We start from the raw sequence: 27,404 nt of genomic DNA, 5'->3' as shown, positions 1-27,404 counted from the left end.
GTCTCCCGTTCTACGTCACAAAGACCTGGATCTCAGAACAGCTCGTTCTGAGGCAGTGCATATGATTTATTGAGATTGTAAAAAAACCACTGGGTGGATTTTTATCATTCTAGGGTGGTTTTGCTCACACACTGCCAACACACATGTATGTTCAAACACCATGTAAAAGTGAATTTTCCATAATAGGTGCCCTTTAAGTCCGAATCTCGCGACAATTGCTACGTCACCCAGGTAATTCTCGCCTACTCTTTTGGATTCATTCATACTTTTTTGCTCGCCTACTCTTTTTCCCATACTAAATAGTATGGAAGTATGCGGTTTGGAACGCAGCAATTGTTTTAAATACTGAGTATGCCAAGATGCACGCCCCACGACCAGCTACTGAAGATGCCGAACTTCAAATTACAGAAGAGAGGCTAGAAGAAGTGCTTACTGATCTAAAGGTAATTTTTTTTATTTTGTTTTCTACATAAACAAATCAATATATTGTTTTTTTTTTTTTTTATTGCAACCTTGTATGTGCAGGTGGATGTGGTGCGGCGCCTTTGCAAGCAATGTGGTCTGGACCCATCAGGTTCCAAAATGGATCTTGTTCTGAGACTTAGACAGGAGATGAGAAACAGGTCATCTTATGACAAGGTTTTCCAGAAGGTTTGGGGGGCTTCAGGTAGGATTACTTTTGAGAAATATTTTAGTCCATGTAATGTGTATAGTGCTGTGTTTAACACAGGGTATTGCTGTCAATATAAATTTTGTTTAAGACAGCTTAGAATTGTATATTTATTAGCATAACCAAAACATATTTATTATGCTTTTTAGGGGGTTGGGCAGTCATCACATGCCCCTGTGGAGTTGTGTATTCCCTGAAGTTTCTCCTTCGGGCAGAGTCTCCGCGGGACTACGCAGATTGTCTTTTGTCTTTTAAACATTTCCCAAATGTCAATATCTATGACTTTGCAAGGGGCTTAGCCACACACACTAACCTTAGGGAGCCAGAATGTATCCCTTTCAGACCTTATGAGGGACGACTAAAAGAGCCTACTCCAGAAAATATCAAACTAGCTGTTGACGGTCAACTGAAAGTAAACCTCCTTTGGTTGAAGGAAAAGAAGGACAATGTCGATCCAGATTGTCACCCTGTTACAGGTTCAGCTGAACATTATGCGCTTTACGATCTGTTTCATGAAAATAACACAAAAGATGCCCGAGATGCACTGCGTAAAATTCAGATAGTCCCAGAATTGGCAGGCTGGGTGAACAGTCAATGTGCTGAACAGCTTTTTTCTGACATGAGAAAAAACAATTACTTCCTCAACACACTCACTCCATCTGGACACATTTTCATGATGCGAAATATACTACAGCATTACAACACAAAACAAAATAAGAAGATAGAAGATGGCATCAGAAAGATTGTACCACAAAATGCCCAGTTGCATTTAGATGTACATGGCCAAATAATAATGGGTAACTCGATTGTTTATACATTTTTATTCCTGTCATGACTTTTTCTGTTGGTTATAGTACAATTTTTGTTTTGTTTTTTGGTGCTACCCCAGTAGCCACACCCTCTGATGGGACACCTGCAGCCACACCCTCTGATGGGACACCTGCAGCCACACCCTCTGATGGGACACCTGCAGCCACACCCTCTGATGGGACACCTGCAGCCACACCCTCTGATGGGACACCTGCAGCCACAGCCTCTGATGGGACACCTGCAGCCACAGCCTCTGATGGGACACCTGCAGCCACAGCCTCTGATGGGACACCTGCAGCCACACCCTCTGATGGGACACCTGCAGCCACACCCTCTGATGGGACACCTGCAGCCACACCCTCTGATGGGACACCTGCAGCCACAGCCTCTGATGGGACACCTGCAGCCACACCCTCTGATGGGACACCTGCAGCCACAGCCTCTGATGGGACACCTGCAGCCACAGCCTCTGATGGGACACCTGCAGCCACACCCTCTGATGGGACACCTGCAGCCACAGCCTCTGATGGGACACCTGCAGCCACACCCTCTGATGGGACACCTGCAGCCACAGCCTCTGATGGGACACCTGCAGCCACACCCTCTGATGGGACACCTGCAGCCACAGCCTCTGATGGGACACCTGCAGCCACAGCCTCTGATGGGACACCTGCAGCCACACCCTCTGATGGGACACCTGCAGCCACAGCCTCTGATGGGACACCTGCAGCCACAGCCTCTGATGGGACACCTGCAGCCACAGCCTCTGATGGGACACCTGCAGCCACACCCTCTGATGGGACACCTGCAGCCACACCCTCTGATGGGACACCTGCAGCCACAGCCTCTGATGGGACACCTGCAGCCACACCCTCTGATGGGACGGATGGATCCGTGGCTAGGCTGATGCATGCGGAAAGGGAAATAAAAGACTTCCGGCGCTGGGAAGGCCCGAAAACTTTGGTAAATTTCCTTTTGCCAGTATCCAATGGACATTTTCATTGTCATTTCACCAACACTTGTTCGTGATCCACAAAATAACTCAATTGTTGGGTCAGGGAAATTGTGGAGAGTGCTGATATGTATTTTCCATTTTCCAGCATGACTTTGTATTAGATTGCACAAAGCCACAGGACGAAGTAGTCTGTTCTGTTGGCACAACAGTCTTAAGAAGAGCAGATTGTGTTGGTCTGGGAACCAATTGTGAACTGGAGGCAACAGTAAGTAACATTTATATGGTTCCATTATGGTTTGCCTGCGCTAACATTATTCTTTTGCTAGGTTGTAAACTGCTGCCTTTCATTGATCTGCTACCTTGCTGGACACAAGGTATGTTATGATTTTGCTTATATTTAATACCATATGTGAATGCATAGGTTGTTATGAAAGTTATGGTTTTGATATAGCTATACTTAATCACTTTCATTTGATATTAGGGGTTAGATGTCCTTGATGTGGATTCCTATGTATTGGCATGTTGGAGTCCACCTCAATGCGTAGACCCCTTTGAGTCACTACCGGTTAGTGGTTATTACTTCATATAATTATAATTTGATTAAAGTAATGTGTTTGTACTCTACACTGTTGTTGCACTATAAACTTTGATCCGTTTAATTTGCTCACCAACAGGCAGATGCAGCATTTAAAGACTGCATCCTTTTTCCTATATGGACACCTGGACACTGGCACTTGTGTGTAAGTTTTGACTGTCAATTGTGTCATCTTTTAGCATTTTAAATAGGTGTTGAAGACAGACCTGTTGCAGTTTTAATGAGGAGTGAGTAAGCAGTAGGTTTGTACATTCCAATGTGAGATAAACAAGACCAATGCACTGTTCTGTCAACATTGTTTTAATTGATTTACATATATTCACAGGTCATGAAGCCCAAACTTAAAAGGATGTACATTCTTGATTCATCCGATCCTTGTGGTTTTGGGCAGGCGTATTATGTGTCCATGTTCAGGTTTTCGACTAATATGTAGGGACTGTTCTTTGTCCCCCGTTCAGTGCGAGGTTTGGGACTGTTCTTTGTCCCCCGTTCAGTGCGAGGTTTGGGACTGTTCTTTGTCCCCTGTTCAGTGCAAAGTTGACTGCTGTTTGTGTACTTTTTAATGTTTGCATGTTTGGTGTTGAGATGGTCTTTGCCTAAAAGATCCAACTGTATCTCTGTCATAAAGACTGAGCCAGAGGTTTTTATTTAGAAATGTAACTATTCTTTTACATTTCTTCAATGCCCAAATCTTTTGAAATTCAGTAGTATGCACAATGTTGGTTTAGGCCTAGTCAACCACTGAAAGAATGGCATTGAAAGAACTGTAACAGTAAAGAACAAAGTGCATGCCAAACTTGCTACTGCAACCCAAGCGGGTTTTTCAAAATCGGACCTATAGAGGTGGTTCCTAAGTTTAAAACTGTTTTCAACTTTTAAAAAGTTTTAACTCTGTATCTGTTCTCTTTTGAAGCATGATCGCAACAAAATTGATAGCTGGAAACTGGCAACTCGTTAAGAACAAGGTACATTGCACTCAGCATTCAACACTGTTTTCTGACAACTGTCATCAATACAAAATGTATATAGTATATTTTGGATTTTTGTCAGGATATTCCACCATCGCAGAGAGACCACTTGGACTGTGGAGTGTTCATGCTAATGGTATGTGATAAATGAAGCTTCAAGTTAACCTTACCTGACTTTGGGGATTGCATTTCAAAGGCAATGAGTATAGGAAGAATTTGTAAGTGATTGGAAATGAAAAATTTTTAAATAAATAAATTATGTGTTACAGTATGCACTATACATTACTTTTGAGTGGCCATTTGATTTTACCCAGGTGAGAGCCTTTAATTTATTAGAGACATGTTTTGATGACTCTTTCATTTTGTCTCAGTTTTTGATGTTTTTTTGTTTTTTGTTTCCTTAGACTGAAATGCCTTTAATCCGAGGGTGTTGGCTGAACCTAGCATTAAAGTGCATGAGCCATGAAAGGTGAGAATCAGATTTGCAAAACAAAAAACAGTCTTTCCAAAGTTTTCACTTTGTTTTTATTTTTTAAACCATTTTTCCATGTTATAGGGAAGCCTCAAGCCTCAAGAAGTATCAAGTGGATTACATGCATGGTTGTCACAAGGACCACTGGATTCTTATGGTATAATGTCTGACAAGTTACTAGCAATTTGCACATTGTACAAATTTTGCCTCACAGAATACCAGTGATTGTATTCCTTGTACAGCGAGTATGTGGATTTTATACAACCTTGACTTCACAATCACTCTAGATTTTACTTCACAATAAAAACAGTCTGGCCGTCACGTATATATGTATGTAGTATCCACTATCCACTTTGGTATATATTTATGTAGTATTCACTACATACATGTATACTAAAAACAAAGACCTAGATAAATTGAAGAACTGGGCTTTTGGGCCATTATCTTTTCTTTTGTTTCTCTTTTTTGTACATTTGTTCACAGTTGCCAGCATCTGTTCTGGAGGACATTTTTATTGATCTGGTTCTCCAGGAGGGTGATGAGGCAATTTTGAAGCTGGCCCTTGTGTGCACTCGCTTCAGAGACCTTGTGACACGGGAAGGCTTCAGGAGACGAGCCCATTTTCTTTGGCTTGATAGTAAGTGTTTATTTTTTGCGTTATTTTTATTTACTTATTTATTTTTTGCTTGATTGGCTGGTCAATGAATTCCAGCCTTGTGTATTTTTGTGTGTGATTTAAAAAAAAAAGTTTTATGTGTACAGGTGTCACAAATTGGACTGTTTTCTCACCGTACTACAAGGCGGAGTACTACAAAATGTACAAACTGGAAACGTGTCGGCAATGTGGAGACGTGTACAAACACTGCACTCCAGGTATGCATTGTTAGTTGTTGCCATGGAGTGTTTTACTTTCAATGATGAATTAATACATTGAAGTATTTACTTTCTGCTAACCCACAGGATATGGAGGTCGAGGAAGAAAGGGGGAACTTTTTAGAATAACAAGTGAAGACACCCACCCAGACTTCTGCAGCGAGTTCTGCCAGATCTGTTTTGACCATTTTTGGATGAATTAACTAATTGTGAATGGTTTCCCTGTAATGTTTTTGTCGTTCTGCGTGTTTTCCCAATGTGGTTTTCCTTATGTTTTGCCTTCAAAGTTTCCCTACTGTTTTCAAATGTCTGTTTTACCTAGTGTGTTAATAAATATGTGTTTTTCCCCTCCGATTTAATCCTATTAATTTTTCATGCATTTATGTAATTGAGATGCTCTTATGTTATGTAAATGATGTCAGATTCCATTGTGAAGTCATTTATAAGTATAAAATGAGTGCTGCTATAATATAGTCACTTACAGTTGCATAATCAGTTGTGGAAAAATCAAACATATTTTCTGCTTAATTTAAAACTTGATTTAAAATCTCTGAAAATTGGTATTTCAAAAAAAGTATTTGAAATCAAAGTGCATGTGAATTACTGAGAGGGGTAAAAGATCAGCCTATCAAAGAATACACTTCTTTTTAAGAGATATTCTTGCACGTAACAATGAACCACATGCTTTTCAGGGAAGATTAAATGTAACCAATCTTTTTATTTTTGATTATAATTATATGCTTGTTCCAAATAATAATAATTAAAAAAATCTAATAAAATACTTGGCTATTGCCCACCACTATACGTAATAAAAGGTACACATTCACACAATGTACAAACTACAGTGTTTGTAACTTTTTAAACTTTATTAAATAAGATTTGTTTTCAGCAACTTTGTTTTTCCCGTCAAAAGTCAAGTCATCTTCATTTATATTGCGCTAACATTGTAGATTTGTTACAAAGCAGCTTTACAGAGATAAACGTATAATTTAAGGTAACTGAGATTGTTTAGCTAAATTGTGGTTCTTTATTGTTACTTTCAGCTAAAGTTAGTTTTGATTGATTCGCTTCCGTCGCAACGATCTTTTGTTATTAAATTAGGGGCCGCTAAAATGACGCCATTTTCTCTAAACAGATAGGAATCTGTCGACCAATCAGAATGCAGTGCGAGGAAATCCAACTCCGCCCCCTGAATCTGGATCCGACTCCGCCCCTTGGATCCTGATCCGACTCCTCCCCGTGGATTTCATGTTCTGCATTGAGGTGCTACTGAATAATTGTGGAGGGCACTGTATATATATATATATATATATATATATATATATATATACGTAATATAGTGCACATATTTAGCTAATTTTTCAAGCCAACTAACGTGCTACGGTCATTACACGCTTTCCTGAGGTAACTTTTTTTTTTTTTTTTTTTTTTTACAGTTCTCCAGTTTTATTGACCTCTTTCCACGGTTGAAAAACACTCATTGATATTATGTATGTTACACACATTTCGGTGAGTTACGTATCTTTCAACATACCTAATTGTTCATTCGTGTTTATTTACTATTAACATAGTAAAGAAGAGTAAGAGATATTATTCGGTTCACGTGCCGCTTGAACTGAGGCACTAACGTTACAACAGCAGTCACATTTACAAGTGCTAAAACAGTTTTTATTGTTCGAATTTCGTAATAAAATTGACAGAATCTGAGAGCTGATGATTCGTTTAATATGAAAAGTAACCTGCTCTATCTTTGTCTGTCTGTGTCAGTGTCCTCTTCGCGATTTTTCTCTGTGTGAGAAAATTAATGTGGAGCGCGAGCGTGCTGAGCGTGTCAGAGTTTGGCAGCTGTCAGCTAATTTCATTCCGTTACAGGTTGTTTCCAGTAGGAATCATTTTCGATAACAATTCAATTTCAAACACACAGAATGGCCAATAGAGGAAATTTGCAACACATTTTTACAAATGACTTACCTTTAAGTGTGGAAATCGCAACACCATCAAGTGCATCCATGGTGAGAAACTGGCGGTAGTAGGAAGTGCCACTGACTGAGTGCTCCTCATTCGCTGCAGTTGGCGCGTTGATTGCGCATGCTTATTACAAAACGTCGTCATGCGTCACAAGATCAAAGCGCGCGCGGTTCTCTTCCTCGTCCTGTGTTGTACATGTTAGTTTGGCACGTTGGTTTCGATGGAAAGATACGATTTTAAACTCAACTCTTCGGTTTTATCTGAGGTACAAAGCTTGGTTTAATTTAACCAGAAACAATGATTTGGCGCTGCGTCATTTGTTATGTATTTGTGGCTCTTTCTCTCAAATCTTTATTAAGTCACATCAATTTTGCACATAGTCGTAGTCCAGATTTCCGCCTGGTTTGTGGAATAGATGGGTGCACTAAAGAGTACAGAGTCTACAACTCTTTTTGGTATCACATCAGACGAACACACTCACAATATCTAGATGGCGTGGGTAGAAGCAGATCACATCGGAGAGAGAGGTCAGCCAGTGAACCTAGAAGAACAGTGAATGGCAACAACTTGTGGGCATATAGTGGACCAACGGCGGTGGATAATCAGGATACTCGCAACTCAAGTAACAGTTCGGATAATGAAACGACATTGGGTAGTAATGTGGATCTACAACCGTCTCTTGCTGATCCTGTGGAACATTTTGGTGATTTTAATGCGTTTGACACTGGTGAAACAGTTTTCGCTGGCTTAAGCAGTAACACTGTTTTACAGTCGCCTCAGAACCCGGGCCCACAGGATGTACCGAATGAAACCTCGGATTCGAATCCCTCTCTACTCGTTCCAAACAGGCCTTCAGATGACTCCTGTTCTTCACGCCTCCCCCAAGAAACCACGGTAAATTAATAAGTTCTTATGTTGTTAATATCATAGCAGTAGCAGTACACTGTAAAAAATTTCCGTAAAAATACGGTACAATGTACCATATAAATGTGAAGGATTTTTTCCGTATTTGTCTTTTACGGATCTTTTACCCTTATTTTGAATTTCGCGTTGCATTGTGGGAACAAGATCCCGGCAGCGCGAAAAGTTTAAGACGCATCCGCCATTACACACGCAGATGACCGCGGGCAAAGTTGCTTTTTAGAGCCGGATTTCGGGTGTGTGGAAGCCATTCTGACACTTATGTGGTAAAACTTAAACTTAAAAACGAAAATTATGTTTTGCTTGATAAGCTGTTAACGTAACGTTATTTTTAGTTACCATCTGGCATTAACTGGTAGGCAAATGAATGTCGGAGCCGTCACGTTTATCATTTTATGCATATCGTCACACATTGAAAGAGTTAGTTAAGACTCGTGGAGGTTCTCGATTGTAGTGTCCTTGTTGTAATGGGCTTATTTACTTTTATTTGTCGTGATGCGGTTTATTTCTTGCCGAGCGAATCCGTTAACTAGTTGTGATAGTTCTAACGTTAGCTAGTGTTTTTAGAGCAATTTAATGCCTTCAAGCAAAAGCAACCAGAGGAATCGTCAAGAAAAGTAAACGCCATTAAGACTTGCTTGATTTGAAAGGCATGAAGACACAACGTGAAGAGACTGTTTGTGAATATGCAGTAACTTGACCGCTACAGCTGGATCAAGGAAAACACCAGCACCTTTTCTGCAAAATGAGGTAAGTTAACGTTATGTTTACGTTAGACTTCATGTTTTTGTTTTAGATGACACACACGACTTTAAACCCCAAATAATGAAAGATTAATTTACATTTAGCATGACTGCTATTATCTGAACTTCTGCCTGTAATGTTAGTCATTCTTTCCCTTCTCATTTGTTCATTTCATAATGTTTCTGTTGTTTTCTTATCTATTAACAGGACTTTTCTGCTGTAGTTTACATCCCAAGCACCACCTGCATGCTTCTTATGGGTTTGTATTTTGTTTTATTAGCATTATTATGAATGTTCAATACTGGCAAAACGCATTTGAATTTAAAGTCTGAAGAATAAAGTCTGTTTATAGAAAAAGTTGGTTGCTGAATACCCCCTTCAAAGATATTTATGTTTACATGGTCGGTAGAAATACAAATTGTATAGGGAAGATTTAAACAACTATGTTTAAAGCGTTTTTTTGAAGTGATCGTGTTATGTTTTTCATTTAGTAATATCTTTTTCTGTTTCAGGTGGTGGACATTCAGGGTTGCTGTCATTCAAGAAGTTATTGACCACATCTCCTACCCTATTGAGGCAGTAAGATGCAAAATACCTGAAGAATATGGCACTTATCCTGGAGTTCATATAAAGGTAAGCAACACATTTTTAATCAAATTATTTATAGAACATGTTATTGTGATTCTGTTTATTTAGTTGAAAATAATGAAACGTATTAGAATGTAGCCTATAGTTGAGCATGCAGACAAGCTGACATGACATGCAATTGGAGTCCACTGGAAAAAAGTCTTAGCATTTTTTAAACAGTGTTTGAATTTGAGAGAATTAGGAATGGCTGATAATTTTTTTATAGTTGATAATTTAGTGAATGTAAAATACTGTACATTTGTTTGTCAACCTCAACCTGGTCTACATGATACTTTGTAGTTAATTTTCCTTCATTTAATTTCTTGTGTAGCTAAAAATTTATCCTTTTTTTTTTTTTCATTTCCAACTTTCCTGTGTAGAAATCCTGAACGAAGGTTGAAAAGGCTGAGATGAAGGAAACGTCCCCATTCCTCCAAAACTGCTGAAGTTCCTGTATGAACAACTTCGAAAAACCAGGTAAAGTTTCAAGCTTTTGTCAAATCTCAAAATGGAACTTTAACTGAACATACCGAAAAATGAACGTTTTTCATGCAAGTTGTTAAGATCTTAAAGGGATAGTTCACTTTGAAATACATTTTTGAAATCTTTTATACCTCAAGGACATCCAAAATGTAGGTGTCTTTGTTTCCACAGTATTTTCAAGTTTGATATTTTTAGGTCAAACCGTTCTTGTCTGTCAGTCATATAATGGAGGTTTATGGGGTTCACCCTGGGTCCCCCTAAAGAGCATGCACAGAGACGTCCAAATTAAACATGATTTAATGACTCGTGAATGTAAGTACACATTGATGGCCTAAAACACAAAACGAGCGGTTTGTGTGAGAAAACGAACAGTATTTAAATTGTTTTTACCTCTTGTAATCACAGCCACGTCCAAGTGATCTGAAGGATCACTTCCGGCGCACTTGCGCAGACCGAAGCGCCCTGTGCCTTCAGATCACTTGGACGTGGCTGTGATTACACGAGGTAAAAACAATATAAATACTGTTCGTTTTCTCACACAAACTGCTTGTTTCGTGTCTTAGGCCATCTATGTGTACTTGCATTTAGGAGTCATTGAATCATGTTTAATTTGGACTTCTCTGTGCATGCTTTTTCAGTTTCACTTTTTCAGGGTGAACCCCATAAACCTGCATTATATGACTTACAGACAAGAACGGTTTGACCTAAAAATATCAAAATTGAAAATACTGTGGAAACAAAGGCACCTACATCTTGGATGCCCTAGAAGTAAGATAAAAGATATCAAAAATTAATTTCAAAGTGAACTATCCCTTTAATGAAATCTGAGAGCGTTCTCTCCCTCTGTTGACAGCTCTCCCTCTGCTTACTCCTACCACTTCAAGCTTCAGAAAGATAGTAAGATCATAATAAAAGTAACACAGTGTTAGAGTCCTATCCAAATGTGATGCGATAAGATTCTAGCAACAAAACATTTGTGCCACTTTATAAATTTGGGGTTAAACCACTGGAGTCACATGGATTACATTTGTGTCTATACCTTTCTGAAACTTGAAAGTGGTAGTTGCCTCAGCTGTCAATGGAAGGACAGAAATCTCTCAGAGTTCCTCAAAAAGATCTTCATTTTTGTTCTAAAGATGAATGTAACTCTTGTGAGGACGTGTGGAACAACGTGCGTGTGAGTAATTACAAATTAAAATTTTGGGGTGAGCTTATGCTTTATGTAATATTGTGTTCTCTTACAGAAAAATGGCATCAACACTAACATTTCACTCTTCTTTAATCCCTAGCTGGCATCTTGGGGAGGACGACCTCGCATCCAGTATGCTGCTGTGGGTGCCGCAGGATTTCGAACTCATTCGATCACTTGTCTCTATGCTTTTCGAACTGTGGCGACTAATCGTGCCTTGCTGTGGGTCAAGCCGCTGGATCTTCAGATCTTCTTCGATTTGCTTAATCCATCCTTTTTTTGGGTGCAATGCGCTGGATTCTACACTGGGTTGGACGTTTCCTCCAGAGGACTTGTGTGGTATTCAATTTGCATCCATTCTGCATGTGTCCAAACATTTCACTCTATTGACTAGAAGTCTAAAGCAATTTTTAAAAGCAGAAGCCTTATCTTCATTGCATTTTGTTTGTTTCTGTATTGTATCGTATTCTATTAGTATTGCATTTGAAAATGTTTTGAATCTTGACTTTCACAGTTTATGAAGGTTTTTTTTTTTCCATTTTTTTAAAATAATTTTGTGAGCTATTTGGTACAACACCAATATTGTGCAAGTACCTGCTCAATTTCTTTTTTTTTTTTCATTTCTCCCATGTTTGTGTAATGTCTTAACTTTTTCCACAATACAAGCAATTTTTTATGGTGCTTTGCACATTGTTAAATTGTGTGTGTCTGTCTGTGTATATCAATTTTTACCCATTGAATGCGTTTTAAGAATGTTTACATGAAATTTTTACAGAAAAATAAAACATGTTCAATATGTATATATTGTTCTTGAATTATTTGCTACCAAAATATAAATTTCTGTATAAGGATTATCCATGAATAGTACAGAAAATACGGAATTTTCCATTTTAGGTTTGACGGAAATGTCCGTCAATGGTACAGAAAAACTCATGTAAATCTACGGAAATTTCCGTTCTAAGGTTTACGGAAGTGCCCGTACAAAAACGGAAAAAGTGCTGGTAATTAATTACCAGCACTTTTTCCGTTTTTTAACGGAGATTTTTTTAACAGTGTAGTCTGTTATGTAACAGTTTTATACATTAAATATAGTATTTAATATTTAATGTTTTCTTCGTGTTTAGAATGATGAATTATCGAGTGATGATGTGCTATCCAGACATGCCGCTTCTATTGTGATGACTGCTAGAGAGAAACACCATCTCTCACAGGTGAGTATCAGTAAAATAACGCGTGTGTGTGTTTGTTTTACATGCGTAACGTTTTTGAAAGAAGTCTCTTAAATGCTCAAGCCAGCATTGATTTGGTCAAATATACAGAAAAAAACATAATACTGTAAAATATAACAATATGCAATTATAACTATCTTTTTAAATATACTTAAAAAATATAATGTCTTTTTTTGTGAATCAAAGCCATATCCAGTATATACACCATTGCAAGTCCAGTAGCGGCTTCTGATAATAAATTTAGGTGGGGATTCTGAATGGTATTGTGGGCGATTTGAACGATTCTGATTTCAGTTCTTTTAGATTCTGCTTCTTTGAGGGGTGGGGTCAAAACACGTCACTTCACAGAGGAAAATTTTATTTTGATTCAATAATGAGTTTTAGTTTTGTATTAGAAGGCACACCGCAAACTTTTGGCCACTGGGGCGCTCAACCTGTAACTTTCACGTCTAGCGCCTCTAGAGGCCACAAGCGGAGGAGAAAACCCACGTAATATAAAAATGTGTATAAGAGTGTTTCAGGTAGGGGTGTGCTAAAATATCGATATGGTGATATCTCACAATATTTACTCCCGCGATCGATTCTCGATGCGCTCTTGCCAAGTATCAATCTTAAAAGCCGTCATAAAACGCACACGCTCTATTCATTATCCGAGTTGACTATCATGAGGCACACACGCAATGTCTCTCGCTCACTCCCTCTCTGCCGTGTGTGTGCGCTATGTTATGTGCGCAGTATGTTCTGTCTCACATGCGCGCTCTAGATTCCGGGAGATTTGAACTAATTTGTGGTCATTAGGGAGACACTTCCGGGAGACTTGGGATGTCTGGCTTTGCAAAAGTCCGCTACACGGGAAAGACGACCACATGCACAGACACCTCACGCGTCATCACCCGGAGCTCTGTGAGAAAGCCGTGGTTGGTTCTGGCTCGAAGCCAACACACCCCGGCGTAAACATTTTTATTACTACTGATTAGGGCTGGGCGATATGGACAACAAAATTACGATAACTTTTTTTTATATCAGTCGATATCGAAATGTATCACGGTAAATGTCAAATTTTTATTTCTTTTAAGTTTAAAGGCAGATTTTTGCTCTTAAGTGAAAGTTGTAGAAACCAGAGCATTAATTGTGGTTTTAAACTACTCTTTATTGTCAGAAGATATCATGACAAACAGGTGAACATTTCACAAATCTCAGGTAGAACATTCAAATGTGTAATTTTTTCCTTAACAAAATAAATATCTTAATAGAAAAATTAATTTCTTAGTTTCTGCATGTGTTAATGGGATGTTTCTTCAGCACAGTTTGCAGTGCAGGCTGCAATATTAATATTACATGTTTTGTCTCGAAACGCATTTGACAGTGAGTTGACAGTAGTATTATCTTGAGTTAGGATGCAGATTTAAGTTAAATTTATGTTCATTTACAAAAACAGTAAAATCTGTTAAAAAAATTAATGACCTCAATTTCATTTGGTAAAATGTAATATTCTGACTGTTTTAATTTTATTAAAATTAATTGGTCATCCATTATCATGCATTTAGATCATGATAACCACAGATAAAACCAGGCATAGCCTATAGCATATAGCATAGCCGTTTTTTTGCGCATAAACATTATCGAACATGTATCAAACTCTTGATATCGTTGTATCAAGTAAAAATTATATCGCAATCTATTATTGTTATTGTTTTATCGCCCAGCCCTACTACTGATTGCAGCAATGTTACACTAAAATAGTGTTTGACTGTTTTGTTGCAACTGATAAGAAAAAAAATTAGAAAAAAAAATGTATTTCTTAAAACATGATATATTGTGAGTTATTGATAATATATCGATTATCGCAGTATCACCCATATCGTGAAATTATCGGTATCGTGAACAATGTATAGCATATCGTATCGTGAAGTACCCAGCAATTCCCAGCCCTAGTTTCAGTCGAGAATGTAGTTTATGTAGTAATGTTTAAATCTCAAATCTGTGGTTCATTTATAAAGATTGCACCTATTTTAAAAATGAATCTGACGTTTGCGGAGTTGTGAGATCCAGGCGATCACTGGGCGTTCAGCGCTCATTAACCCCTACTGGAACAGCTTTTCCTCGGCTAGTACTTCTGTTTGCCACTGGCTCTGATGTCTCTAGTCTAGTGGTTAAACATGAGATTATATAATTCATCTTGTGTATAAGTCGATCTTTGGTCTCATTAATCTATAGTTTGTTTCATGGCAAAACGTTTTGGCTGACTTTTAGGCTAGTTACTTTTATACTGTATATTATTGATCATTAAGACCCCGTTTACACCTGGTATTAAAATGCGATCTGTATCCAGATAAGTTATCCGGATAATAAGTACTGATTCCGTTTACACCTGGCCACATAAATGTGTTTTTGCAAAACGGATATAAATCCGATCTTCACCTCCTGCGTTATATGCAGATTTATTGGATTGCACGCCACCAAAAGCAAGAGATCTGAGCGGCATTTTATTGATCATCGGCTAATTTCCAAATCAGAGACATCAATAAGAGAGAGTGGCAACAGGCCTGGTAAGATAATTTCGTTTCTTTACTTGAAGATGTGTTAACTGCGTCTGTGACTTACTTTCACTTTTATTTGCGATGTTTGCACGTTGAATAGACGCTCAGCTGCTCATCTGCGGTGATGCGTGTCGCGTGTCGCATCTGACTAGGCTATAACATGACATATAGCCTATATAACACGCTCTCACTCGTTTATTTTTTAGCATTTTTGGGAGGAGTAAAATATACATATGTGGTTTCAACAACCAGATTGCGTTTACACCTAGTAAAGATCCGGACACAATGCGAGCCAGACTACCTCCAGATGTGGTCAGGCAGATCCGATCACGATCCGATCACAACGCGTTTACACCTTGCATTAACATGCGTTTTTTATTATCCGGATAACTTATCTGGATACAGATCGCATTTTAATACCAGGTGTAAACGGGGTCTAAAACTGACATTTAACAAAAAGAGACAGGGTTGTGTAATCTTATTTTATATATTTGATAATATATAGAATATTTTTAATTTTTTTTTTACTATAGGCTAGGCCTACATTCTTTTCACTGTACATATTTATGTATAATAAAATAAAATGACACAACCCTGTCTGTTTTTGAAATGTCAGTTTTAATGATCAATAATGTTTCATATTTTTAAAATGAAAAAAAAAAGCTGGGTTGTGTTTTATATTTCTTGTTGTTTTAAATATATGCAGTAAAGATAATCAATGTACGCGTTGCCTGAACCAGATTTGTGTGGCCATTAATATGTTTAAGATTTGTTTTAAATGAAAAGAGGCAGAGTAGTGTTTTATACCATATTTTGTTTTATTGTTGCCTAAAATATAGATAAATAGATAACCGGTGTAGCCAGTGACACGATCAAGAATGCACTGTTCCATTTGCAGAATAACCAAACTTGCTCCTCTCGTCGACCTTGGCAAGTCCGAACTACCAAGGATGCAAGTCCGAAGTTTGCGTACCTGGTATTGAGAAACGGCCTGTGTGTGCAGACACACAGTGACGGCCGTAAAGCAATACGTTCTCCAGGCGTTCTCCAGGGCACATGACCTGGTCAATGGTCTTCTCCAAACTTACATAGGCGGTATTTCAAGAGGGCAGCCCTGCTCGTTCCATTGATAGTGTCAAGCGCTTTATATTGGCCTGAGGATTCATTTAAAATAACTCGTATGCGTCAACTCTTTAGGTCAAAAGGTTCACGGTGTGCCTTTAAATATTTAATGCGATTTCAGTATCCGTTAAGTCCTGTCTATTACACACACACACACACGACCCACAGAAAAGACGCGCGTCTGTATCGAGTTAACTTTCGGGCTTGAACAAACCATAACACACAAATTATGCCAGAATGTCTGTTTTTTTGTGTACAGCTTAGGAACGCTCAACGACTGTCAGAATTCGCTCACTCATTTTCATTCACTCCTTTAGTGAAGAGTATTAGTGGACTAACGTAGGGAATAGGCCAAATTTAGTGAATGAGGGTTTAGAGGGCGATTTCGGATTCAACCAGTGAAAAATAGAGGACGCTGACGGACAGGACCGAGCAGGTAATATTTAATATGAAACAAAGTCTCCACTTTCAAATTTGGTCAAAGAAAATTAAACAATAGGGCTAACGTTTTGTAGCTCTCTGATGTGTCGTGAAAGATTGCCTCAGTTAAAGCCAAGTTCAAATCCACCGACGTTAATCTGTGAAGTGCACACTGCTACACCAGCTTTTTATAAGCAATGTAAAAAAAAATATTTTAGTTTTCAAATTAGCGGCAATTCAGGGCACAGTAACAAAACAGGGCTGCTCTGCCCGACCGCATCGTTATGCATGTCTGTGCAAATGCGCACATTTTTCGTTTGCCTTTAAAATAGCGATGTAAAAGCCTCCGCTGATGATGCCGGTGTTGTTGCGCGTTGATTAACCGGTGGGAAAATATCCTCACCATCACATCCCTACCGTGCTTCTTGGTTGCAACAGAACACGCGGGCGCCGCAAGCACTTTCATAAATCCGGTGGCCACTATGGACCAAAAGTTGCCAATTTGGAACCGATGATTGGAATCGAAAACAAATGTTCCAATGGCATCGTTATTTTTTAAACAGTTCCAAGTTGGAACCGGTTCTCGATGCCCAACTCTACCGGTAGCCTGGTTAAAACCAGACCATTCTCAGTAGATTCTCAGTGAGTTATGGTCTGGCAAAGCTTCATAGACAAATCATTTCCAAAGGGACGTCACCAACGGACGTCGCTCAAATACCTCTGGATGCAATTGGATCGACCTAAAACCAATCAGAGCAATGCAGGAGACGATTATGAATGGAGAGCGACAGAGAAACATGTGTTCTTTGCTCGGGTTTTAACAAAAAGGAAATGTTCAAATCGCTTAAAACAGATGCGATAGCTGATTCAAACCATTTGAACAAGTGATGTTCCACGGCAGCTTCCATCTTTGTAATGTACAAAATCTATTTCACTGTCCCTGCGTTGTTGTCATCGTGTAAAGCCCGCCCTAACATTTCTGATTGGTGCCTCGATTTTGACGGATTAGAAATGGGATTGAATGAGCTCTTTGCCGGACTTGCTTGCAGAGCAAATCTAAATTTGCCGGAAGTTGTCTGGGTTTTCCCAGGCTAGGCTACCGGAATATCTGATTAACCTATGATTGATTGACAAATGGCTCCACAGATTAAAATCAATCAGCATGATCAAAAATATGACTGCGCAAGTTTTTCTTTAAAATAGCTAGTAAATAATGTGAATAAAGGGAGGCATTTGATTACACTATTTCAGATAGCCCATCGGGCAGGCCGGTTATGCATTTTGGTAGCCCGACTGGAAAACACAATATCCCCGGGACGCCGGGCTAGCGATTTTGCGAGCCCTGAGGCTATTTACAAGAGCACGTTTAAATTAATTGATTTATGCTTTTGCTTATTTGATGGTGAGTTATTTTTTGTATAAGAATTTGGCCCGCTGTTGCTTAATATTAGCACATTTTTCGATGACCACATTAAGCACTTGACATTGTTTCTCAGAAATGTTTTAATTTGTTTGAGGGTAGTGCTGCACGATTTATAATTTTGCAATTGCGATGTCATGTCTATGCGATTATTTTACGCAAAACGATGAGATTAACGTGTTAAAATATTTTATGCATTACCACAGCATCCGTTTATTTTTGTCATCCTTTGGCTAGTGTTACACTATATGATCCCGCTTTTATTCATGCAAATGCTTTTAAACCATTTGTGTGCGACAAGACATAAGATTGCACTGCTAGTGAATGTCCTAACTATGACACACCCACACAGAAACATGAGCGCCAGTATCGTCCATACAGACAGCATGCCAGAATACGGTTCTCTTTTGTGCATGAACTTACAAGAACACACAAGTATGGCAAAATGTCTGTTTTGTTGAGTATCTTAATAACATAAAAGCAGTCTTATGATGAACATGAAGAGTTGTGAGAGAATGAGGCGCGTGTGGAAAAAATGCAGGGTGCTGTTGAGCTTGGGAGGGCTCAGAGACCCACTGCCCCACTGAATGCAATGACTGAAATCCATAAGATATCCAACCTGTCAACCCAAGCCATTCATTAAATTTCACTTTATGACTTAAAATAGCCTAGAAACTCATAAATAAAATGATGAACATAATTACGAGTTAGAGTTTTAAGATTAAGTTTATCTAGAGTTCTCTCTTTTCAAGTGGTTGAAAATTGCCCCTACTGTGGCCCACCTGCTCCAGTCTTCAGTGTCACATGATCCTCCAAGATCTAATATGCTGATTTATCATCCATGTTGGACACAATTGTGCTGCTTGATTTTTTTTTCTTTTCTTTTTTTTTTTAATAACCTGTGATACTTTTTTTTTGTATTTTTGGATGAATAAAAAGTTAAAGAACAACATTTATTAAAATCAAAATCGTTTGTAACAATATACAGTACCATTCAAAAGTTTGGGGTCAGGTTTTTTTTTAAATACTTTTATTCAGCATGGATGTTTTAAAGTGATTTTAAAAAAGTGATGGTAAAGACTCTAGATTTCTATTTTGAATAAAAATGAATGGGATGCCAGCTAAACTGATGGCTGACAGACATTGTCTATCGGCCCAACCCAAGTGTGTATATATACTCATCTTCTGTTTTTTATTTTTTTTATTTTATAAATACTATATACCTTACAAAATGCCCCATAAATTATAGCTCTAAAATTAGTATGGGCCACTATTAAAACTTAAAACAACTGATCTATCAGTGTTTTCATTCAGTGATGTTGTAATGTTCAGTGTATCTCCCAACTAATTAATGTTCCTTTTTTTTTTTCAGAGCGGTGTTAATGATGTTGTGGCAGCAGTTCAAGAGTATCAAGCTCAGTTACTGAACAGCTTGAGGAGTCAGCTACAAACAGTATTCCAAAGACATGCAGGAAGTGAACTTCAGCAAGAAGCTTTGGGACTCTTTGACTCTTTTAAAGATCCATTTGCCGCAGTTTCAACATCATATAGACAGGACAGTGTCATAAAAGAAAAATTCAATTTTGTGGAAGCAGAAGAGGTTTCAGTTGGATTGGCAATTTGTTGTCAGAAAAGAGATAAAAGAAGAGATCTTGCTATAAAAAACAAATGTTTCTATTATATACCCCTGATAAAGAGTTTAGAACAATTACTGTCTCATCCCAAAATCTTTGCCATGATAAATAGTGGATCCAAGAAATGCAGTGGTGGATATTTTTATGACATCATAGATGCTGAACTCATGCTGTCACACCCTTTATTTTCTTCTAGACCCTCTGCTTTACAGATAATCCTTTATTCGGATGAAATCGAAATTTGCAATCCCCTTGGGTCTCATGCCTCAAAGAATAAATTGCTCATGTTTTACTACACTTTGGGAAACATTAATCCAAAGTACAGGTCAAAATTAGCTTCAATCCGCCTTCTTGCCATTGCGAAGCAAAGTGAACTCTCAGAATGTGGAGTTGATGCCATATTGGCAAGATTGCATGAGGACTTGGTAAAGCTATATAATGGTGTGAAAATTCATCTTGCAAGTGGTGAACATGAACTATATGGTGCAGTGGTTTCCATTTGTGGAGATACTTTAGCTCAACATGAGTTGTGTGGATTTAAAGAGGGCGTGGGCTTTGCGTACAGTAAATGCAGACATTGTGAATGTTCTTTTGAGGACATGCAAATGTTTTTTAATGAAGATAACTTTGAGCAAAGGACCCTAGAAAGACATATTCGACAGTGCAGTGACATTGAGAAAGCCAGCACTGAGTATCTCAGGAACAGCCTTAAAACTACATACGGAATAAACCGAAGGAGCAAAGTAATGGATTTCCCTGCCTTCAATTTAATCCAACAAACACCTCAAGATATAATGCATGTCATTCTCGAGGGCATTGCTCCTTTGGAAATTAAGTGTATGTTGAAACAATTGGTTCTTTTGGGACAACTGGACCTAGATGCTTTCAATTCTGATATCATTGGTTTCCCATACTCTCCACAAGATACTAGAGATAGACCAAGCCCTATTGCGTACAGTACATTAGCTTCCAATGACAACAAACTGAAACAGTCATCAGGTCAAATGCTTGTTTTACTCAAAATATTGCCATTTCTGTTGGATGTGATTAGAGGTACTGCTTATTTATCATTCATTCTTGAGCTTCTGGAGATAGTTCAAATTTTGTTTTCACCAGTTATTTGCCTTGAGACTATTGACAAGTTGAAAGTACTTATTGAACAGCATCTTAAACATTTTAAGGACCTTTTCTCAGAGAACAACATTACACCTAAACAACATTACTTGATTCATATTCCATCCCAGATTAAACTGTTGGGACCAATGGTACGTCACATGTGCATGAGATTCGAATCCAAACATTGTTTTTTTAAAAAATGGGTTTCAAAAGTAAATTTCAAAAATGTATGCAAGTCCTTGATTAAGCATAACCAAATGTTTGAATGCTGTCAGAATGTAAACAATTCCGATCACCCTATTTTTTCCAGCGAATGTGTATTGGGACCAGTATCAGAAGTAAAAAACATGCCATATTTAACAGGAAAAGTAAGGGACTACTTCGGAGTTGATCAGATAAGCCATGCAGTGTCTGTTAAGTGGATTACTTTGAATGGTAACAAATACATTCGTGAAAAATCATTACTTGTGTGTATGGCAAATGCTAGTAGCCTACCTGAATTTGGACTTGTGAGGAACATATTTGTCATAAATTCTTCTTTGTATTGTTTTGAGTGTCAGATGTTGAGTACAGTCTGTTTTGACAGAGACTACATGTCTTATAAAATTGAGGTTCCCAACTTGGCAGAGGCAACTGAACGTCTCTGGTTACGTATGTAACCCTAGTTCCCTGAAGGGAACGAGACGCTGCGTGTAAACGCCGTGGGAACGCCTCTGCGTGACGAGTCATGAAGCACGTATGAAATCTGTCCAATGGCGAGACGGAACGTCATAGGCGGGGTGACGTATCGACCAGGAAACTATAAAGCATCCCCGAAACACAAGCGCAACAGCTTCTGATAGGACTGAAGCAAGCGCTCACGGGCATGCTGGGAGTATGGCATAGACACGCAGCGTCTCGTTCCCTTCAGGGAACTAGGGTTACATACGTAACCAGAGACGTTCCCATTCAGGGAACTTCGAGCTGCGTGTAAACGCCGTGGGAACGCTAATACCAACGCCGCCATGCGAGCAGGTGTCCGTTGTATGAAATCAGGCACATATTTAGACGAAAGCACCTGCGCCCCTGGAGCGGAGCTACCATACCCCTGGTTGAGTGAGCCCAGACAGCCAAAGGAGAAGGCTGACCGGCGGACTCATATGCAAATGAGATGGCCTCGACCACTCACTTACTCAACCTCTGCTCAGATGTGGGACAACCTTTCTTCGGAGGTCCAAAACAAACAGATAACTGTTCAGGCTTTCTCCACAGGGCAGCTCTGTGGACATAAGCATCTAGAGCCCTCAGAGGGCAGAGCAGATTAGTTTCTCTTGGTCTGACCTCACAATACCACGAAGAAAAAGAATTACCAATGGGTATCTCCCGTGAAAAGCTCCACTCAAAGGGACGTGGTAAGCAGATAGGCCACCACATACACCTTTAGTGTGGAGTGGGATAACCCTGTGGAGAAATGCTCCAAAGGAATTCCAGCACCGCCACACCGGGCAGTTAACTGGGTCCAACTGGTGTTCTCCCCACCAAGAGGTGAAACATTGCCACCTCAAGGCATATAATCTCCTCGTGGACGGAGCTCTGGATTGGAGGATGGTCTCCACGACCTCAGTCGAGAGACCCGATTCTATGAGCTGGGCCCCCTCAGAGGCCAAGCCACAACCTCCATAGATCTGGGCGGGGGTGAAGTATCGACCCGCATCCATACTCGGGCCGGCCAACGCGGGGCTACTAACAGTAGAAAGACCCCGACTCGGTGAACCCTCTCCAGAACTCCTGGGAGCAGAGCAATCGGGGGAAATGCGTACAGGGGTGACCTCGGCCACTCCTGTACCATCGCATCCAACCCCAGAGGGGCTGGTGGATACAGAGAAACCACAGCATGCAGTGTCTCAGTCCCTGGATTCAAATAGGCCTACCTCGGTATGACCGAAATGACTCCATAGGAGCTCCACCACCTCGGGGTGGAGTCTCCACGCCCCGGGCCTCGGCCCCTGCCTCGACAGGATGTCTGCTCCCCGATTTAAATATCCTGGGATATAAAATCGCCAAAGAAAAAGCTTCCCCTGGGCCCACAGAAGGATCTGGCGCTAGCCTGAATAATGGACATGAGCGCAGACCCCCTTGATGGTCTATAAAAAGACCCCCGATGTGCTGTCTGACCGGACAAGAACATGGTGACCCCTCAGGTCTGGGAGAAAGTCCACAGACCCCGGGCTGAGCGACCACTCATGATCGCCCCCAGCCCGTGAGGGAGGCGTATATCGTTAGCTTCTTTGGAACAATGAAGTAACGGCTGTAATACCCCAACTCTCTGTCGGGGGGAAGAACTCGTTCTATCGCCCCCTTCAGTAACAGAGCTTTCACCTCTTGTTCCATGACCAGAGCCTGCTCGGGGGATACCACTGTAGGCAAAATCCCCCGAAAACGAGGCGGACGTGACCTGAACTGGATCGCGTACCCGCGTTCGATAGTCTGCAGGACCCATCGAGATATATTTGGAAGACTTTCTCATTCTGCCAGAAATTCCACTAAGGGTACCAGTCTCTCGAGACTGGCCTCTGGAGTAATTATAGAGACAGAAACAGTGCCCTGTGACCGCGCACAGGCAGGGTTTAACGACTGTTCTGTATCGCTCCTCGGAGCAAACGAGCTTCCCTCGGGAAACCACTCGCTAGGACCGTCTGCGCCCACCCTCACAGGCAGGTTCAGCAGAACGGGTCCCTGCAGACCCCCCTGGTGGTTTATGTAAGAGACCACAGACATGTTGTCTGACCGGACAAGAACATGATGATCTCTGAGGTCTGGGAGAAAGTGTTTCAGAGCCTGAAACACCGCCATCATCTCTAGACAATTTATATGCCATCGGAGATGATGGTCTTGCCACAACCCGCGGGCCGAGCGACCACTCATGATCGCTCCCCAGCCCGTGAGAGAGGCATCCGTCGTCACCGTTACCCGGCGACACGGGGCTCCCAGCGCAGGTCCCAGGGACAGGAACCAAGGTTCTTTCCACATAGCCAGGGCACGGAGACCACGTCGCGTGACCTTGATCTTGCGGAGCGGCTTTCCCCTCGGGGAGAACCCCTTGGTCTTGAGCCACCACTGTAGTGGTCTCATGTACAGCAGGCCGCACGGTAACACGTTGGATGCTGCTGCCATCAGACCCAGAATTCTCTGGAATTCCTTTACAGTGAGTGACTGGCCTAGCTTCACTTGCTTGACAGTCGAGATAATCGAGGCTATACAAGCCGGCGACAGACGTGCCTGCATCGTCGTCGAATCCCATACCACGCCTAGAAAAGTGGTCCGCTGAACTGGCGAAAGCACACTCTTCTTAGCGTTGAGTCTCAACCCCAACCTTCTGATGTGGGCGAGGACGGCATCTCGATGCCGAATCGCCTGATGCTCCGATTGAGCCAGAATCAACCAATCGTCGATGTAATTTAAAATGCGAATGCCCTGGAGACGCAGCGGGCCAAGGCCGCGTCCATGCATTTCGTGAAGGTTCGAGGAGATAACGCTAGGCCGAATGGAAGGACCCGATATTGGTACGCTTCGCCCCAAAAAGCGAACCTCAGGAACTTCCGATGTTGCGGAAGGATGGAGATATGGAAGTACGCGTCTTTTTTTAGGTCTATCGTGACGAAACCAGTCCTCGGACCTGATCTGTGACACGATCTGCTTGAGAGTCAGCATTTAGAACTTGAGCTTCCCTACTGACCGATTTAAGAGGCGCAGGTCTAAAATCGGACGCAGCCGCCCATCCTTCTTTGGAACAATGAAGTACCGGCTGTAATACCCCAGCTCTCTGTCGGGAGGAAGAACTCGTTCTATCGCCCCCTTCAGTAGCAGAGCTTTCACTTCTTGTTCCATAACCAGAGCCTGCTCGGGGGTCACCACTGTGGGCAAAAACCCCCCGGAAACGAGGTGGACGCGACCTGAACTGGATCGCGTACCCGCGTTCGATAGTCTGCAGGACCCAACGAGATATATTTGGAAGACTTCCCCATTCTACCAGAAATTCTACTAAGGGTACCAGTCTCTCGAGACTGGCCTCTGGAGTAGTTTTTAAAAACAGAAACAGCGCCCTGTGACCGCGCACAGGCAGGGTTTAACGACCGTTCTGTATCGCTCCTCGGAGCAAACGAGCGTCCCTCGGGAAATCGCTCGCTGGGACCGTCTGCACCCCCCATTACAGGCAGGGTTGGCAGAACGAACCCCTGAGGGCACCGAGAGAGAGCGGGCGCCGGATTCAGCGGCGAACACCTCTGTCTCACGGTGGGGACCACCCTCAGTAGCCTGACACCAGTGGCGTCAGGACTTCTTCGACGAAGCCTTCCTGGCGACAATAACCGTCCTCAGAACGGTTCTATCCCGGGAAGACCTCGCCTGAGAACGCCGCGTCTCAGCCCAGTTTTGCTGGGGAGGAGCCCGCGACGCTCTCTCGACGGGCGGGGCTGCTCTCGCCCAGCAGCCCCCGAAGGATGAGTACGGAGGGGGAGACATTTCTGGAGCGCCGCTGCCTGTTTTTTCCCCGGACGACAGCGGTGCATCCAGGAGAAACGCTTTATCTTTCTCCTTCATATTAGCCAGATTTAGCCACAGATGCCTCTCCGTGGCCACCAGGGCTGCCATAGAGCGGCCGACTGATCTGGCCGTCTCCTTGGTGGCACGGAGAGAAATATCTGCCGCCTGACGCAGTATCTCATTAATCACGTCAGTGCCGACGACCTCCCCCTCACTCATATCTCCTAGACCCAGCAATATTAGCATACATAGAGGTCTGGTGTGTCAAAATTCTAGCTGACACTGGTTTGTTCCACGATCTACACACCTCGGTGTGTAGATCGGGGAAGAAGGGCAAACACCGGCATGGAGGTAGTGAGTGTGATATTAAAAATCTCTCATCCATTTTACTCTCTCGACTCTTGTTTCTCAACTGGCCATTCAATGGTTAATTTTTCCACAGCCCGAGTCAAAAACCTCCATTTTTTTTTTTTTTTTTCCTTTATTTTTACTACATTCGCGGGAGACTGGGATGGCAAACGAGCTTCCCCCGCTCTCCACTGAGTCCATAGACTCTGCATCCACACTTTCAACATCCAGCTCCTCAGAACTGGATAATTGAAGTGATGGCGCCTCAGCCCGGGCAGGAAAAACCGCAACGCGGACTCCCGCAGCGAGAACTGAGGCACTGGATCTACCAGGTAAGGGCAGAGAAAGGGCGGGGCCCGTCTCAATCCCCGCTGATAGATCCATCTGCGATCCCCACGACGCAAGCCTTCGCTGTGCCTCGGCAGCAGCGGGACCCGAGCCGCGGGGAGCGCGCACCGAACCACTCTCCTCGAAGAGTGCCCGGCGGGAGCGAAGTGTCTTCATGGGCAGACACTCGCAGTGCACAGCCGGCCCCCTCGAGAGCCGACTGAGCATGCTGCACTCCCAAACAAACAACACACAGATCGTGTGTATCCCCACCCGTGATGAAGCGAGGGCAGGGATGAACACACTTTCTGCTGTTGTTTGCTCGCCATATCAATATATATAAATATACAATATTAGACAGACAGACAAAATTCATACATAGAGCGCTTGTGAAGACTCAGAAGCTGTTGCGCTTGTGTTTCGGGGATGCTTTATAGTTTCCTGGTCGATACGTCACCCCGCCTATGACGTTCCGTCTCGCCATTGGACAGATTTCATACGTGCTTCATGACTCGTCACGCAGAGGCGTTCCCACGGCGTTTACACGCAGCTCGAAGTTCCCTGAATGGGAACTGGTAAATGCAGACAACCTTGTAGACTTCACACCGTATTACAGTTTCAGTCACAGGGACGTTACATATGTCCCTATGAAGTATTACCTTGGAGATGTAATTGAATTACATAAAGCCTCAAATGTGTGAGGAAGTTATGGGAGTGTTCTATAAATTACATACAGTTTTGGCTGTATAATTGTTTTTGTCTTTCATTTATCATTGTGATGTTTTGAAATATTCTTGGTTCAATTCAAGCTAAGCTCAATCAACAGTAGAATGTTGATCAACTTTTTTAAGAAGAAAATGTTAAATCTGTTATTTTTGTGCTCAACATTACACAACAAATGCTGCTGATGATTTTAACCTGTTTTGAACCCAGAATATTCCTTGTATAAAGAGATTGTATAACGATTGTATAAGTATGCTCATGTAAAGTGCTGTCTGTTTTGACAGCCACAGAGATACAAAAATATGTAAGTGTATTGTTCTACACATGAAATTCAGTGTTGTATGTTTTTGTTGATATGAAATTTAGTAAATCAGAATCAAACCACTGTTTGACCAAGTGTTTATGTTCACACAAACATTTTGTCTTCATTTAATTTTCAAATACCTGAACAGACACAAAGGAGATGACTAACAAAACAAAAGCATAAATCTTTGAGCTTTCTTAATTTAAGATTCTTGAAATTAGAATTTGTAGGGGGTGTTATTATTCTTAAAATTAGCACAAATATCTAATTGAACATACACAAAAACTTGCACTTTATAACTCCCACTTGTTTCTTGTAAAATCTACCTCAAAATGAGTTAAAATGTACTTGTCAAGATCGAAGAAGACTGATTTTCTTTTATTAAGATTTAAAGTCTTGTGTGCAATGCATTATATAAGACTTTT

At 41.1% G+C, this 27,404-nt stretch overlaps 2 protein-coding genes and 1 long non-coding RNA gene across 7 annotated transcripts; all 3 read left to right on the top strand.

The window, feature by feature from the left end:
- The first annotated feature begins 338 nt into the window (after positions 1-338).
- LOC148997308 (uncharacterized) lies at positions 339-5,092 on the top strand. 4 transcript variants are annotated; one of them, XM_089118964.1, is made up of 13 exons: positions 339-443; positions 526-667; positions 820-1,467; positions 1,671-2,443; positions 2,581-2,700; positions 2,762-2,809; positions 2,917-3,000; positions 3,110-3,175; positions 3,944-3,995; positions 4,081-4,134; positions 4,268-4,312; positions 4,403-4,467; positions 4,954-5,092. In XM_089118964.1, exons 1-9 carry the CDS (start codon positions 360-362, stop codon positions 3,986-3,988), a joined length of 2,010 nt encoding a protein of 669 aa, XP_088975090.1. In that variant the 5' UTR covers positions 339-359; the 3' UTR covers positions 3,989-3,995; positions 4,081-4,134; positions 4,268-4,312; positions 4,403-4,467; positions 4,954-5,092. The 4 variants fall into 4 exon arrangements, with proteins under 4 accessions (XP_088975090.1, XP_088975075.1, XP_088975086.1 ...); XM_089118949.1 differs by having other exon boundaries at positions 1,560-2,443; XM_089118960.1 differs by lacking the exon at positions 2,917-3,000 and having other exon boundaries at positions 1,560-2,443.
- A 3,160-nt stretch (positions 5,093-8,252) lies between these two features.
- On the top strand, positions 8,253-11,909 carry LOC148997307 (uncharacterized). Of its 2 annotated transcripts, XR_016146150.1 has the most exons (5): positions 8,253-8,982; positions 9,184-9,235; positions 9,489-9,609; positions 9,984-10,080; positions 11,376-11,909. It is a non-coding gene; the product is annotated as an uncharacterized LOC148997307 (long non-coding RNA). The 2 variants fall into 2 exon arrangements; XR_016146144.1 differs by having other exon boundaries at positions 8,253-9,235; positions 11,376-11,908.
- Positions 11,910-13,326: 1,417 nt separating this feature from the next.
- On the top strand, positions 13,327-21,415 carry LOC148997306 (uncharacterized). The gene is made up of 2 exons (XM_089119745.1): positions 13,327-13,407; positions 19,379-21,415. Exons 1-2 carry the CDS (start codon positions 13,327-13,329, stop codon positions 21,413-21,415), a joined length of 2,118 nt encoding a protein of 705 aa, XP_088975871.1.
- The last annotated feature ends 5,989 nt before the right edge of the window (positions 21,416-27,404 follow it).

The sequence above is a fragment of the Pimephales promelas genome, chromosome 2, assembly GCF_988280905.1.
Source record: "Pimephales promelas chromosome 2, fPimPro1.hap1.1, whole genome shotgun sequence".
NCBI lineage: Eukaryota > Metazoa > Chordata > Actinopteri > Cypriniformes > Leuciscidae > Pimephales > Pimephales promelas.
The sequence above is the reverse complement of the archived record's forward strand: the minus strand, read 5'-3'. Positions and strand labels throughout refer to the sequence as shown.

Bases quoted from the DNA above. Each gene is read 5' to 3' on its own strand.
- LOC148997306 (XM_089119745.1), top strand. From the start codon at position 13,327: ATGTCTGGCTTTGCAAAAGTCCGCTACACGGGAAAGACGACCACATGC. The intron at 13,408-19,378 runs GTGAGAAAGCCG...TTTTTTTTTCAG, and splicing joins GCGTCATCACCCGGAGCTCT to AGCGGTGTTAATGATGTTGT.
- LOC148997308 (XM_089118953.1), top strand. From the start codon at position 360: ATGCACGCCCCACGACCAGCTACTGAAGATGCCGAACTTCAAATTACA. The intron at 444-525 runs GTAATTTTTTTT...TTGTATGTGCAG, and splicing joins AAGTGCTTACTGATCTAAAG to GTGGATGTGGTGCGGCGCCT. The intron at 2,810-2,916 runs GTATGTTATGAT...ATTTGATATTAG, and splicing joins GCTACCTTGCTGGACACAAG to GGGTTAGATGTCCTTGATGT.